Here is a 16,894-nt window from a genome sequence, read left to right on the forward strand (position 1 = left end):
CTTTCTTCACAGGATTGCTGAGAGCTCAATTAGTGCTCTATAAAGAACAACAAAGTGTTAAGGATTTAGGAAATACTAGTTTTAAGCTATTAACTTTTAATTGACTGTAATATGTATAAGACCTTATTTGTTAGCTTCATAGTAGGGAAGGATCAGTTATCAGCGCAAGTAAAACAGTGAAAGATAGATACTGTACTGTAGAGAAAGCCCAGAAAAGAATAGATTCTCCACGTGTGTGTGTGTGTGTGTGTGTGTGTGTGTGTGTGTGTGTGTCGTATATGACCCCCAATTTTAACTTTTCCCATTAAAATATAGAGTTTGGAATATACTCACTGTACAAGACTATCTCTCTTCCAACTCACACCCTGTGCAGAAGACTGGGGTTGCAAACTCTATATTTTAAATGGAAAAGTTAAAGTTAAAATTGGGGGCCCATCCTATACGTCAGAAAATACTGTGTGTGTGTGTGTGTGTGTGTGTGTGTGTGTGCGCGCACGCGCGCGCGCGCATGCATTTGGTTGTTTCATTTTGAGACAGGATCTCACATGTGCTAGGCTGGCCTCAAACTTGATGTGTCGCCAAAGGACCTTGAACTTTTGATCCTTGTGAGTGCTAAAATTTAAAACTGTGAGGCTGTCCTTAAGTGGTCCTGGGGATCAAACAGAGGTTTGTGCGTTCTAGGCAATGTTCTTCCAACTATGACTCGTAGGCCCTGGACAGATTCTTTGTGTGCGAACTGTCTTAGTTTATGCTAGGAAGTCTCCTAACAAACCGTGGCAACAGCACCTGGCCTGTAGGCTCTTGACCTCAGCAGTTTGTTAAACTTTATCTGCTGATGTACACGGAAGGCTAATGCCTTTACAGGCTCATTTCAGACACACTCATCCGCACTGAAAACCGTGACTGCAGCTATTTGGAAGTGTTTGGTCAGTGTATAAAGGAGCAAATCAACTAGTTTCCTGATTATATATGCTTCATCATGTCATATATTTTTTAAAAATCTCATTCCATTTGTATCTTAGTCTGTTTTCTGTTATATAATAGAATATTTAAGACTGAGGATTTACAAATAAAATTGTTTATTTTGATTCATTGTTTTGTATGTTAAGAGGTGGCCACTTCTAGTGAGAGTCATATGCTGCTGCTTTGTAACATGGCAAAAGTCAGAAGAGGGGAGTCAGCATACGTGCAAGTGAGAGAAGAAGGCTGAACTCCAGTGATAGACAACTCATCCTGCAAGAAAGACATGAATCCAGTCATGAGGGCTCCACCTCATATGCTGTAGTTACTCCTGAGTCCCCACATGGCTGTGTTGAGTAATTGCGATTTAATGTATGAACACATCTTGTTTACTCAGCAAGTATCTATTGCATACTCACTGTGTGCCAGATGTTCTGCGTGCTAGAGTAGAGCTGAGTGAAGCAGGCAGACATCTCTGTGTCCTGACACTTATGTTCATTGTTCTCTGCCGTATTTTGGTGCCATGGCCATGCTGATAGTGTCTCTGCCCGTTCTTGGGTTTTCAGGCTGAGAAGGACTCCTCCAGTACAGACCCCTACCACTGCCTCTCAGACTTCATTGCTCCTTTGCATTCTGGTGTCCGAGACTACTTGGGTCTGTTTGCTGTTGCTTGCTTTGGGGTTGAAGAGCTGAGTAAAGCCTATGAGGACAGTGGCGATGACTACAGCAGCATCATGGTGAAGGCGCTGGGGGACAGGCTGGCGGAGGTAAGGCATTGTCAGGCACTGGGTGCTGAGGCAGAGTCTGGGTGTTAGAGCTCCCATGACCATGTCAAAGACCCAGCAGACAGTAGAATCTGTGTCTCTTTGTGTTTGAGCCAGATGTTGCTGGCTTTAACATGACTTACATTTTTAAATCCTGTATCTCCCAAATGCCACTCATGTGCTACCTTTTGAGCAGAGAGTGCTCAACTGCATGAGTTGGTTGCTGCTCTTTGAGTTTTGACCTTAGCTCTGACTTAGTGTCCCTGTGATTATTGTGATGTGTCATTTTACTGATAACCCCCAGAATCAAAATCGATTTCTTCTCCAGACTCCTCCTCTCTAGTATTGGCAAATTGTGTAGAGTTATCTTGCTGCATGTGGGGTGGGGCAGCTGTGGGAGGTTCTTTCTCCTCAGCAGGCATGGAGAATACAGTGATGGTCCCACTACTTTGCTGGTAAAGCTGTGATCCCATTGACGTCAGGAAAATGCTCAGATTACTAAATAGGATACTTTAGAATGCAGACTGGGGACACCATTGTGCTCAGGGCCACTAATGAAAGTGCAGAGGTTTTCCTGACCATGGCCAGGTGGGGAAAGCAATCTTGTGCCGCTGTGATGCAGAGCTCAAGGTTACAAGCTGCTTCTGTTTGATTGTGTCCCTCTCTCTTCTGTACTCTCAGGCCTTTGCAGAGGAGCTCCATGAGAGAGTTCGCCGAGAACTGTGGGCTTACTGCGGTAGTGAGCAGTTGGGTGTCACAGACTTGCGCAAACTGCGGTATGAGGGCATCCGGCCAGCCCCTGGCTACCCCAGCCAGCCTGACCATACTGAGAAGCTCACCATGTGGAGACTGGCCAACATCGAGCAGGCCACAGGTGTGTGGGAGACAGTGAGCTCCTGTCCTTGTTCATTGAATACACGCACTTACCAACGACATAGTTAAATTTTTTATAAAATGGGAATCATCCCTCATCCTACTTTTTCTCACCTGGATCTGTTCTGCTATTTTACTTCCAGATTACCACATTATATTCTTATTTAAATATTTTAGACAGCACTTTGAACTAGTTACTCTTGCTGCCTCCTGGGTTGGGATTTATCTTGTTTCCTTTCCTCCCCCTGCCTTTCCTGCCCTAGTTTTCTGTTCTTGGTATAATAGCCAGTGACCAGCCTCTGTCCGTCCTGTCAGTGTTGTCTTCTGCCTGACTAGGCCTGCACTGCTTGCTGATGGCCATTTCTGGGCTCTAGACTGGTGAGCTCCCAGCCTTCCCTTAGCTCTTCCTCACTTTCCTTCACTTTTTATTACATTTATGCTCCTCCGCAGTCATCATTCCCTCTTAAATTTTCTCTATGGGTTGAGTGTCAGAGTTGAAAATTAAAAGTTGACCTGGGCCCCTTTGAGACAATAGCCTTATTGTCCTTGGGTCAGGCCAGAGTCGCGCATTGTTCTGAAGCTGTATGTTGTCCAGTCTTACTGTATAGCTTGTGTGTTTGAGAGGATGCAGGCTGAAGCACAAACCCAGTGACTTAGTCAAAATAAGCTGTCAAAGCTGGTGAAGTTAAATCCTTCTCAAAGAGAGGAGCTGTGAGTGGCATTGGGTCTGGGCCTGGGTCTGCAGAAACAATTCGGGGTCACAGCATCTGGGGGTGCGTCCCGTGAGCTAACTGGAGATCTTTAGAATGTACTCAGCCTTTGGTGAGTCGGTGCTTTTGTCCATAGTGCGTGGTGCAGTAGCAGTCATGGGACAGTCCTTCTCGGCCCTTATTCCTGCTGTCACTGGCTGCACAGAGTCAGTGCTGAGCTGTTGGCAATTCTGCCACCTCCAGGGCTAGCAGTCCTCCCTGAGAAGGCTCTGGCTTGGGGACAAACTGGAGCCTCTACAACTGGTCACAGGTCGCTGGAGGGAAAGAATGAAGTCTCCCAGGCCTGCTCCCTCTGGGCATAGTATGCATGCCCTGAATTTTGTTTTCTACCTGGCGAGAATTTGTAGACCATGTGATCTGAGCTTCTTACTGTGTCGCTGTAAGAGGGAATGCCCTGCCCTGTTGGGCACTGATGGCTTCCTGTGGTTCTCTTTAGGCATCAGGTTGACAGAATCCTTGGCAATGGCACCTGCTTCAGCAGTATCAGGCCTCTACTTCTCCAATGTAAAGTCCAAATATTTTGCAGTAGGGAAAATTTCCAAAGATCAGGTAAGTACATGGCTTTTCTAGATAACTGTCTTTAAAATGGACACCTAGGATCCAGTGTGTGTGTGTGTGTGTGTGTGTGTGTGTGTGTGTGTGTCTGTGTGTGTGTGTGTCTGTGAATGTGTATGTTTGTAAACTCACCCCAGTTTATGTCTTAATTGGATTTCAGTCCATTACCCTGATTCTACTAATGAGTCAGCCCTGCCTTTCTATCCATGATCCATACATACACACATACACCTATATACGCATGCGCACACATGCACATGTGCAACCAGCTTCTAAGCAGTAGATATTTATCACATGTTGTTTTCTGCCTAGAGAATAGACAGGTAGGCAGTAGATTGCTATTAAGATAATGCCTGATACTTAATGTTTATTGGAAAAGTCCGTGGAGACTCGGGTCAGAAAGTCTTAGCACCTTGGTTTAACCAAATGCTTCTCTCTCGCAGGTGGAGGATTATGCTTTGAGGAAGAACATGCCTGTGGCCGATGTGGAGAAGTGGCTTGGCCCCATTCTGGGATATGATACAGACTGACTTCTGTCTCATACTTCTTAGTTCTTTTTCTTTTTTTCCTTTAAGCTTTTGTTTGCTGACCTCAACGGGGTACAATCCAGAGTGCCTTAGAAATAACCGAAAGCACCTTTGCATCTGCCTGCCCTGTCCTGCTGCCAGGGTTAGAAGGTTGGCTGGTGGCATGTGACACAGAGCAGGTCTTCTGAGGTCCTGGGAAATAAGTACTTTTTCAGGGACTTTAAATGAGGAGCATAAAGCTGCCAAGGCTCACAGTGTCCCTGGGCCCTTAGGATTGGGACACTCTTACTCATTTCAAAGCAGGTCAACTAGCTTTTTCCCATTTATGCTTTGACCTAGGAGGACACTTATTCCTGAGTTTGCTTGTTTGTTTGTTTATTTTGTTTTGTTTTTGTTTGTTTATTTTTATTGGTTTCCTCATATAGTAAAACAAGGTTCTGAATATAAGTTGAAAAGGGGAATGTATAGAGAAGTGTGACCCTGGAGCAAAACGTCGCCATGAGAAGTGTGACATTTCAATGGAAGTGATTTCAGCAATAGACTCGGACAGGAAGAAAAGTATCCCTTTCTTTTCTCCTGTAGCATCTTGTTTTCTGAGGCTCAGCTAATGGCTGTAGAGCTCTCCAGCAGAGGCATACTCACTGCTCACTTGACAGAAATACTGGAACGATTTGTCCGGCTGTGCTCGTGTGGCTTGGCACAGTCACATTTTCCAAGCTTTTTTGTTGATGTGTTTCATAGTACCTTGCTCTAAGGCAGGAAAATGGAAAAAAGACAGTCACTGCCAAGGGTATTAACAGCTACCTGTTCTCAGAACTGAGCATGTTGTCAGCTGATCTCTGATGTCCTATGCAGTTGTGGATGGCTGAGAGCCACTCAGTTCTTTGACTCATTTAATTTAGATATACTACATTGACGTGTTCTTTGTTATTTCTGGAGAAATAGTTCAGAGCACAGGCTGTGGACACACGGACTCAAACTTCAGCCTTGCTGTGTAGCTGCCATGTGACATAAGCCAAGTGCCTAGACCCCCAACACTGTTCATCTATAAAGTGAGAGCAGTGTTATATATTTGTCTCGTTGGGGTGAGGTCTAAACAAGATTATTCATGGAGACAGTCCGGATGCACACATAGTAAGTAGAGGTCTGTAGAGCTCTATAGTCAGCACTGCAGGTACTTATGGGAAGAATGATACAGTAAGGAAGGGATAGAGTAGGGAACCCTGTGTGGGGTGTGATTGGTCACTTGCAATTTACACTGACTGAGGATGTTTTCTACATATCATTAGCACTCTTCTCCTTTGAGAATGATGCCTCTCTTACCTCATGTGTTGCCCCTAGACACTTACACCAAACATGCACTCTGGTATATTGGAGGTGAAAAGAAGAAAATGACTGTTGGATAATGATAATCCTGCATAGCTCGAATCTTTCCAACTTTATTTTCACAGTAGTATCACTTGCTCTTAGAGTGAAAAGGATTGCCTTCTTCTTTCAGGCGTCTTTAACTTGTACTAGATTGTAAATGTCCTTAGTTTCAGGACATATTTCCATAACATGTATGTTCTTTAGACTTGGAACATTCATCTGTGAGAGAGAATAACCTCCAAATATTTTAAGGCATTACTTCTGAAGTCCTTTTATTTCAGCTGTCCCCTGAACATGTCATTGATCTAATCCCATGACATCAGTCATCATTGTCTTCTCTGTCTTCTTCCTTTTTCTTCTTCTTCCTCCCCTTCTTCTCCCTTCTTTCTTCTTCTTGCAAGTTTCAATCAATGTATAGATATTCACTAAGAAATATAAAGGGATCCTTGGAAGCATCCTTCTTAGTTTATTGAAGGTACTCCAGAAAAGCTGGGCTCCAAAGACTAACACTCTAAACTGGGCTCTGTGTGTGTGTGTGTGTGTGGTTGAATGCACCCGGCATGTTCCCTCACCATTGGCATCTGAGACTCGGACAGGAACTGCATCACACTTGGGGCTTGCATATTCATTTCGGCTGCAAGGTTGTTTTTCACAGTTAAGAATTGTCTGTAGCCAGATGTGCTGCGCTATGTCTGTAATCACAGCATTTGGGAAGTTGAGGCAGAAGCACTGGCACGAGGAATAGACCATCCTGAGTTAAATAGACTATCTCCAAAACCAAAGCAGTACCCCAAGATGGCTCAGTGAGTAAATGTACAGGCTACCAGACCTGACCTGACATTGATCTCTGGGACCCACGTGCTGGAAGAGAACCAACCCCTGACCTCACGTGCAGGTTGCAGCACACCACACAATAAAAACATTTTTAAAGAAGGGAATTGCCGCCATTTTGCTGCTTGCTCTCCCTCCTGCTGTAGAGGCTAGTTTTGTGGACTGGGAGCTGGGAATCAACAGAGTGATGTTGGTAAGTTTCTCTTTGAGCTGTCTTGCTAGCAGTTTACCTCCATTGGTAATGAACACACATGAAAACAATTTTTTCTCAGTTGATTCTTATGCATGCTCTCCTCACTCATTTTGCGCTTCTTTCATGTACCAGTTATTTTTCACCTCCTCTCACTTTTTTTTTTTTACAGTAAGTAAATTTACTGACAATTTTACAGTCAGTAAAATTAGGGAGGTGGGTTTTCATCTCCTCCTACTGATGACCTCTGAACTATACCGTCTAGCGGCCACCCTGGCGGTTCTCTTCTCTTTGGGTTGGATAGCATCCTTACCCTCATTCCTTCCCTTGGATGATTTTTCTGTTATCCTCTATATTTATGGTTATTTCTCAGCTATTCTGTCTTAAGTCTCTTCTACCAACTTCTGTCCTTAGTTGCCTTCCCAGCCTGTTTCAGAGGGTCATCTCATCTGTCCAGTACTCCAGGCTTCTCCACCCTTAATCCTTGCTCCTTAATAAGGTTGCCATGTCAGCTTCTGAAGGAGTACCTGAGGCATCTGGCAGTGGAGTGTCCCAAAGCTTGCTTCTGTGGTGTGTCTCTTCAGTATATTCAGCATTAAAGACTGATTGGTCCACCTAGTCAGCAGGCTCATCCCATACTGTCTTTCTCTAGGAGAGTTAGATAAAAAAAATGTGTTGGGCTGGTGGTAGTGTTCAGGGAAGGCCCTGGCTGACTCCTGTTTTAGGACCTGAAGAGTAGAGATGGAGCATCAGAAAAGGAACAGAAGTGACTAGAAACATTGCAGGTTATGAAGATGTCGGGTCTTTCCGAGTTGAACTATAAAGTCAAGATTTCCAGTAGCAACTGATGTCATGTCTAAGGCAAGCAGATAATTAATGTGGAGTAGCAAAGGACCAGAAGTGCAAATGAAGAAAGAGGTTTAGGGAACCTGTCTGACAATACACCAAGTTTCACTGTAGAAATATTGTCAAGTATAGTGCAGAAATGACTTAAATCACTGCTACCAAAACCTAAAGACTTCTGCTAAGCAAATGAATGATTTAAGTGAAAATACTTTTTTTTTTTAAGTAACTGATTATTTAACTGATTAGTAACCAGAATGTTTAGAAGTTTTCTCTTTGGAAAAAAATAGAAGAGAGAAAGACCTTCTATGAGGCTGGTAAACAGATGTTCTGTGGTGACAGAAGTGTGAGATCTTGCTTCCTATCTGTACCATTTTCAAGAGTGGGACCTGCAGTTCCAGATCTGTAGGTAGTCACATGTGTTACACATCACTGCTTGAGAACACTTGCACCACACAGGTGTGAACATCTGAAGATCTGCAGCTCTCCTAGTTCAGCCATGTCTTACATTTTGGTCATGGCAGTATAATCGTGTTAGTAATAGGGATAACTGAAATTCTGTTCATGGGAGAGTGGCTTCATAAGACACCCTGAGGTACATGGTGCAGTGAAAATGAGCAAACTGCAGCCACACTTGGCAATAAAAATGAATCACAGAAAATAAGGGCAAAGCCAGTTCCTTGAGACTACTTAATGGCAGGATACTGTTTTTATTGAGTTCAAAACCAAGTGAGACCAAAGAATACATATGGTAGCTCCATATGTGGCAAAAACTTTAAAAGTCACAGAAATCCCAAAATTGCACTTAGTGATAGATAGCCTGTTTTGGGGGGGTGGGTAAAAAGGGCCAGAGAACAGCACCCAGGTGAACCATGAATAACTGCTTTAGTTCTTGGATGGGAGGAGGGTTATGGCTGTTTAGTACACACAGCAATTTTGTGAATTTTAAATATGCTATATTTAATGTGTATTTAATATATTTTAAACAATAAAGATGAAGTGAAATGACTTTGTCAAATCTGTTATGGTGACTTTGTGTGCAATGTTGCATATATCAAACCCACTTGGAAGAACTGAAGAGCATGCTAGCCAGAAGAGCAGGGATGAAGGCAGTTGGGCAAGAGGGATGTGTTTATGCGCCTGACACTATCTCTCAGAGCCTAGGTTTTGGTGGATGAGTGGGTGGTACCATATGCTAAGAGGGATGAGAGGGGGGAGGTAAGTTTTGGAAAGATGGAATGTGACTAGACTGAACTGCAGCTTTGGAACCTAATCCCCTATATGTGCATAGTGTCGGCTTGGTGCTCAGTAAAGGCTGCAGATCCTCAAATTCTCTTTGTACTTTGAAGTCCTGGTATGTAATTTTCAAAGGTATCTTTTTCTTCAACCCTTGCAAGTATGACAGTAGTAGTCACCCTTTGTCCTTGGAGAATATGTTCTGTGACTCATGGGTACATGGAACCACTATGGTACTGTCTGGTTTTTGTGCGTGTCCATCCTTTCCTACACATTCCCACTTTTAATGTTTTTCTATCTTAACTACTTACTGTGGTTCTAACTTTTGCTGTTTGAGGCACAATAGCAAAACTAGTATGAATGCCCTTTGCTTTCTTAACAGCTTTAGAAATAGATTTGTCCTTATCATAGATGTCAGCATATAATTTTTGTTCTTAAATTGATGATTTTGATCTTTTTACTTGGGGGGGGGAAGCACTGTTCAGCCTCTCTTTGATGCACCTGAATTGCTAGTACCACCACTCTTTCTTTTGTGTGCAGTGCCATGGGAATTGACTGGTAGCCCAGACAGCTACCAGTGACTAAAGTGGAGGTAGCACGTAAAGTGCAGATACACTGGACCAAGGTCATTCATGTTCCTGGTAGGACAGAGTTGGACAGTAGCATGTGAGAGTTCAGCATGGTACTCTGAGTGGTATCCAGCTTAAAATTTAGGACTTGTTAATTTCTAGAATCTTTCACTTAATATATTTGGGCTATAGTTTTACATGGATAACAAAATTATGGGAAATGAAATTTCAGGTAAGAGGAAGAGGACTATCTTATAGAGTGTGGAGATGTGTAAAATAGGCAAACTATTGTTTTCACCCAATAATGGATCTTAGCCTATGTCTTCTATGAAACAAAATAAGTTTTGCTAGTGGACTCATAATGAAGATGCACACAGCAGCCTGCTAAGTGAAGCGACTGAGGTTATTTTGAACCTATGTAGGGCTATTTTGTACCTTCATCTAGAGAGCAACTCAGAGAAGTAATGTGTTATTTCATAAGGTGTGACCTTAGTGCCCACTTACTCAGATGATACTGTTTTATTTACTCTGTCCATATTTAAAGGAACAGTGAAATATGGCTGTCTTTGTAGCTAATGCTAAATATGATTGATTAAATACACTTGTTCTAATATATGCAAGGTCCTGGTTAAGTCTCCAGCAATGACAAGACGTTTTCTAACCTGTTAAGTTAAAATACCTCTATAAGATTGTGGCTAAGCGCAGCAGCACAAGCTTATAATCTTAGCACTCAAGGAGGCAGAGGCTGGTGGATCTCTGAGTTTGAGGCCAGTCTGGTCTGCAAAACTAGTCCAGGATAGCCAAGGCTGCCCAGAGAAACCTTGTCTTAAAAAAAAAAAAATGTTAGCCGGGCGTGGTGGCGCACGCCTTTAATCCCAGCACTCAGGAGGCAGAGGTGGGCAGATCGCTGTGAGTTCGAGGCCAGCCTGGTCTACAAAGTGAGTCCAGGACAGCCAAGGCTAACACAGAGAGACCCTGTCTCAAAAAACCAAAAACCAAACAAACAAACAAAAAAAAAAATGTTGCAATGGTGCATGCTTTTAATCCCAGCACTCAGCACGCTGAGCTGGCCAATCTCTGAACTTGAGGCCAGCCTGGTCTATATAAAGAGTTCCAGGACAGCTAGGGCTACACAGAGAAACTCTGTCTTGGTGGAAGGGAACTTTAGATGCACACATGAAGAAAAATTAAGGATTCCGGGAAAAATGTATTAGTGTCAAAATTGATAACCCTTCTCAGAAAATGTAGCAATTTGCTACAAGACAGTAGCTTATCTAAAGCCTTTTTCTAGTTATCAGATTTCTCCCTCCATATTTCTGAGTGAGTAACTAACATCCATTTAAAACCCATGAAGAAGGCTGAAGTGTGTACAGCAGTCTGTGATAGCAGAGACAGGTTAGGTATCTGGTCTGCTGAGTCATTTCTCTCCCACAGACTTTGAGTGAAGTAAATATTGAATAAAGGGTCTGAAAAAAAAATGGCTTGATGGTAAAGAGCACTGGCTGCTTTTCCAGAGGATTGGGTTCAATTTCTAGCGCCCTCATGGCAGCTCACAACCATCTGTAAATCTAATTCCGGGGGATCCAGAGCCTTCTTCTGCCCATGTGAGCACCAAGCATTCACATGGTACACAGGCAGGCAGGCAGACAAAACACATGTACATAGAAATTTGTTAAAAATCATGAGGAAAGGTTGGAATCAATCATGAATCAGTGAATTTACCATCCCTTCCCCAAGTTGGACAAATATGCAGTAGGGGGAAGGAAGGAGTGAGGATGTACCTGCATTGCTTAGTTCGTCTCATTTTTGCATGGGAGTCTGGATTAAATTCTCTTGTAATTAGAAACTTAAAAACTGCAAATGAGTTAGTTGAAAACCAAATCACACTTTAATAATGTATTGTTCCTGTCAGGTCAGGAGAACCCAAGAGAAAGACCCTGCGAAACTTCTTCATTTAATTAAAAGTAACACTGGGAGAATTGGAAAACACCTGTACTTAAACATTATACACAGAGGCATGGCACCTGTCCTAGTTGGTAAGGTGGTCACAGCTAAGCATGGTATACAATAGCCAAAGGGAGAACCAGAGATTTAGCAGTCCTGTCAGGCACACAGAGGGGCACAACTACCTGTTTGATGAGTAAAATTGTACTGAGCCCAAGACCAGGAAGCCGCCCAGTGATCTGTAGCTTTTCCAGTCACGTGCAAGACTTGCTGCATCATCCAGTTCACACAGGTAAATCTGGTCTGTCCATCAAGTTTATCCAAAACTACAGTTTATTCAAAGCTAGGCATAGTGATGGTTTATGAGCACTGCAATATTCTAGAAGCATCGTTGGAGTCATCAAAGACTCATTAAAGTTCTGTGTAACTTCAGTGTTGAATACATTTTGCCACATGAATTACTTACTTGAAGGTTATCATAGACAAGTGATAAATATGGTCTGTCTCTTTTAACTGAAATACAGGTTAAGTAAAGTCTTCCCAATTGTGTCACATAGTTGAGTGTCTTCTGTTGTCACGCAGTAAAAGAATGAACACCAACATTACCAAAGCTGGCGAGTGGGGCACCAGCATACAGAAGATGGTTTGTCAGGGCAGATGAAAAGATGCTGGAGTAGAGTGGTGGCAAAGTGAGGGAGGGATTTGTGACAATGGACTGGTGCAGGGCAAGGTTGAGTCACTTAGCTCCATTGGTATTGAGGGGGAAGGAAAGTACTAATTTTGCATGGTTCGTGTCAGATTAGCAGGACTTCTGACATGAGAAAGCAGAATAATTACTGGGTTTTATCATGTGAGAAGTAAGGTTTGGTTTTGAATGTCACCCTCGGTTTTTTACTCAGGATGTAGGGTTGAAGAAGTGAAAATTTCTGGATAGTGGGAACAAGAGTGAATTTTATCAAGTATATTTGACCAGCAAACACATACCGTTCTATTAGGGAAAAGTAGGACTAAGAAGTGGAGATACGACAGCCCTAAAACTAGGCAGAGAGGAAAGAGCTTACCTGAGTGTTCCCCTGCCCACAGTGGAGGGATAGAGCATGGCTGTTACACGGAGTAGAAGGTGGATGCTCACTTCCTTGGCTGTGCTGCTGCCAACTGTTCAGATCTCGTGAGTTCATTTCTTTTTTTTTTTCATTCCTTTATATTTATTTTTTATTTTATTAATTTATTCATATTACATTCTATTGCCTCCTTCAGTTCAAAGGAGACATTTATGAATTTGGGTGACATCTTGTTGCAGAACAGAGCCAATAGGGACAAAACCATGTATATCAATCTGCCCTTCCAACTTCTCTTCCAGAACGCTCATGTAGCATTGGTGTTATCAGACACAGGACATGCTGGTGGGGCAAACTACTGTTGCTTTGGCTGAGATTCTCAAAAGGTGAAATGTTCTCTAGAATATAGAATATGTGAATCTACTCATATTCATTTCTATGTTCATTCATCAAGTATTTATTGGTCCATACCCTGTACTAAGGCTGACATAGAATGCTCACCAGAGTAAAATTTCCAGGTCTTCTGGAGGCTGCTGTTCTCTAAAAGTCTCTACTGTAGACATGAAGCTAGTTAGTTTTCATATCTTGTTTAACCTGGCGTGAGGCCAGCATGCAGTGTATGCCTGCTTAAAAAAACAAAACAAACAAAAACCGCAGTACAGTGACCTGATAACATAACTCAAGTTGAATCTTCTTTTTCTTCTTATCTCAGAATCAGTTAAGTGTGTGCATGTGACATGTACACACATGCACAGGTGTAGTGAAATCCCAGTACTTGGAAGGCCAACATACATAGACTGCTTCATGTCTCAGGAAAAAGAAGTTCTGTAGTCAGCTACAAGCGTAAATTTGGGAATTGTTTCATGAATGCAGATGTAGGAACAGCTGTTAGTGCCCCTTTATCTCACCGTGACCTTTGGGAACGTAAGTGCCTAGGCATCTCCCCCTGAAGATTACCAACCTGTGTTTCTGGGGAGTACTGATGGATAAACATCAGCTTCAGCACACTGCTGTCTAGCGATCTCCAGATTCAGCCTCCCTTCCTCCCTTTATTGTAAGTTAGGCATCTCTTCTGCGTCTTCCTCCAACCTATTCCCTACAGCATACTTTTTGAGCATTAGTACAACTTCCAAGTGAATAAGTTCACATGAATACAAGTTTTTTTTAAAATCTCTGATATTGGAGAGATGGCTTGGAGGTTGTTTCCAAGCACATGTGTCAAGCAGCTTGTCTTGTGTATTGCATTGCATGTAAGTCCAGCTCCAGAGGATCTGATGCCCTAGTTTGCTATCTATAGGCATTTGCACATATGTGGTGTGTGTGTGTGTGTGTGTGTGTGTGTGTGTGTGTGTGTGTGTATGCTCATGCACACATAAAAATAATAAAAATCTTGAAAATCTTTAAAACCTCTCAACTCACTTTGGAATTACTTTTTAAAAACTAAATTAATTTTTTTGCATCCCTGTGGTACTTCAGTAAAGGACAGGACCCCATGGGCCTCATATATGCTAGGCAGGCACTCTACAACTGAGCTATTTCCTCAACCCTTTACTATTTTAAGACAGATTCTTATTAAGTCACTAGGCTGGACTTGAAGTACTCTATCTCAGGCTGGTCTTTTTTTTTTTCTTTTTTCTTTCTTTTTTATTAATTTATTCTTGTTACATCTCAACGGTTATCCCATCCCTTGTATCCTCCCATTCTTTCCTCCCTCCCATTTTCCCCTTATTCCCCTCCCCTATGACTGTTCCTGGGGGGGGGGATTACCTCCCCCTGTATATGCTCATAGGGTATCAAGTCTCTTCTTGGTAACCTGCTGTCCTTCCTCTGAGTGCCACCAGGTCTCCCCCTCCAGGGGACGTGGTCAAAGGTGAGGCACCAGAGTATGTGAGAAAGTCATATCCCACTCTCCACTCAACTGTGGAGAATATTCTGCCCACTGGCTAGATCTGGGTAGGGGTTTAAAGTTTACCACCTATATTGTCCTTGGCTGGTGCCTTAGTATGAGTGGGACCCCTGGACTCAAATCTGCCTATCATAATGTTCTACTTGTAGGTTTCTAGGACCCTCTGGATCCTTCTACTTTGCTATTCTCCCATGCTTCTCTCATCTAGAGTCCCAAGAGGATGTCCTCCCCTCTGTCCCAGTTTCCTGGTAAGTGAAGGCTTTCATGGGACGTGCCCCTTGGGCTAGTATGTAGATATAAGTGAGTATATACCATTTGAGTCTTTCTGCTTCTGGGTTAACTCACTCATTATGATCATTTCTAGCTCAATCCATTTGTCCACAAATTTCGGGAATTCCTTGTTTTTAATAGCTGAGTAGTATTCCATAGTGTATGTGTACCACAGTTTCTTTATCCATTCTTCTACTGATGGACACTTAGGCTGTTTCCAAGTTCTGGCTATTATGAATAAGGCTGCTATGAACATGGTTGAGCAAATTTTCTTGTTGTGTGCTGGAGCATCTTCTGGGTATATTCCAAGGAGTGGAATAGCTGGGTCTTGAGGAAGCCCTATTCCCATTTTTCTGAGATAGCACCAGATAGATTTCCAAAGTGACTGTACTATTTTGCATTCCCACCAGCAGTGAAGGAGTGTTCCTCTCTCCCCACATCCTCGCCAGCATGTGGTGTCGCTTGAATTTTTTTATCTTACTCAGGCTGGTCTTGAACTTGAAATCCTCCTGCCTTGGCCTTCCATGTATCTAGGCTTTCAGTCCAGTGCCACTAGACCTCACTTACTGTGTTTGTTATACCTTTGAATACAATATTTATTTTGTAGCCCATGGGCCAAGGAGTAATTAGACCTTAAAGCTTTAATATTTAATAAATTCATTTTATAAGTCTGGAATTGTCACAGATAATGATTTCTTCCAAGAATGTGGACAAAGTAAACCTTCTGGAAAGCACTTGTCATTCTAGAGCCATTAAAAGCATGAGTCATGGATCTGGAAAGATGGCTTAGCAGTTAAGAACATTGGCTGCTCCTTCAGAGGACCTGGGTTCAATTCCTAGGACCCACCTGGCAGTTCACAACTGTCTAACTACAGTTCGAGGGTATCCAACACCCTCACACAGACATAGGTGCTGGCAAAACACTAATGTACGTAAAATAATGTTTAAAAAAATGAGTCATACAAAGAGATCAAGCAACAATGTTCACAGGAGCTTAGAAGAAATAACTCCCCCTGTAGGGAGCTTTGAGGACTCAAGGCTGCAACAGAGGAAGTAGCTGCCGATGGGGACGAAGCGGCCTGAGGACGGGTCAGAAGCCTGGAGATGTGGCTTCACAATGAAGTCCTAGTGCGTGAGGAGCTTCCTCTTAATCTTTCCTGGCATGGAACCTGCTGGTGAAGACACTGCACGCTGGCAAAAAGATAAGAGGATTTATGCCACTGCACACTTAGCTGATGAAGCATGCACAGTGTTTTAACTTCTGTATTTAAACAGACTGGCCCTCCACCCTGGTTCCCAGGCTGGAGCGAAGGTCACAGTTACTGTCCCACTACTTGTATTTAGAGTGAACAACATGTAACACTAGATAGCTCCAAACTCTGGCTCAAGGGTCTTCCAGCTTCAGCCGTCTGAGTGTGGGACTGTGCACATGTTCCCCTCCACTTGGCAACTCCTATTTTGACAGGTTGTCCTGTGAGCAAAAGGCTGTCAAACAGCATGAAATGCTACAGAGAAATCTGTCATGAAAGGGCCAGCAGGAAATGCAGAAAACGTCCTTGCTGATTTATTGTCTTATTTTAAGAAACTGACACAGTCCCAAACTTCAGCAACTACCTCCCCATCAAATAGCACCCATCATCCTCAACTAAAAACAGCTCTCTGAAGGCTCAAATGTTCACGTGAATCTTACACCTTTTTGTTTTTATTGTTATCAATAAACTAAACTTTGGAATTAAGTCAAGGTACATTTTTTTAGTCAGTGAGTACAGTGTAAACCTGTAATCTCAGTTCTGGGGAGGAGACACATGAGAATCCCTGGCTTGCTGGTCAGCTAGACTACCCTAATCTGTAAGCTCCAGATGCAATGAGAGGACCATGTTTCAAAAAAAATAAGGTAGAATGTTGGAGTTGTGGTTTGGTGGTAGAGCACTTGTAGTGTGTGTCCAAGGTCCTGGGTTCAACCTCCATCACAGAAAAAGCAATGCTGTACTGGGTACCATAGAGACCAAGAAATGTCTTAAAACCACAAGTCACAAACTGGAGCCCAAACACTGAGCTGGGTGTGCTAATGCACACCTTTAACCCCAGTACTGAGGAAGCAGAGACAGGAAGATCTCTGAGTTCAGGGCCAACCTGAACTACATAATGAGTTTTGAACTAGCTAGTGCTACATAGTGAGACCCTGTCTCAAATAAAATGAAACAAATAAAGTGGAAAGCAACTGAAGACA

At 42.9% G+C, this 16,894-nt stretch overlaps 1 protein-coding gene across 3 annotated transcripts in view; it reads left to right on the forward strand.

Moving 5' to 3' along the window:
* Positions 1–8,699, forward strand: part of MTR (5-methyltetrahydrofolate-homocysteine methyltransferase) — an 81,625-nt gene extending 72,926 nt beyond the window's left edge. For all 3 annotated transcript variants that reach the window (XM_084782765.1, XM_084782766.1, XM_084782767.1), the window contains 4 exons: positions 1,527–1,727; positions 2,406–2,598; positions 3,804–3,916; positions 4,366–8,699. In XM_084782765.1, coding sequence (XP_084638891.1) covers positions 1,527–1,727; positions 2,406–2,598; positions 3,804–3,916; positions 4,366–4,452 — 594 coding nt within the window. In that variant the 3' untranslated portion in view covers positions 4,453–8,699. The remainder of the gene's footprint in view (positions 1–1,526; positions 1,728–2,405; positions 2,599–3,803; positions 3,917–4,365) is intronic.
* The last annotated feature ends 8,195 nt before the right edge of the window (positions 8,700–16,894 follow it).

This window comes from Acomys minous (assembly GCF_964271855.1).
Source record: "Acomys minous genome assembly, chromosome: 5".
In the NCBI taxonomy this organism is placed as follows: Eukaryota; Metazoa; Chordata; class Mammalia; order Rodentia; family Muridae; genus Acomys; species Acomys minous.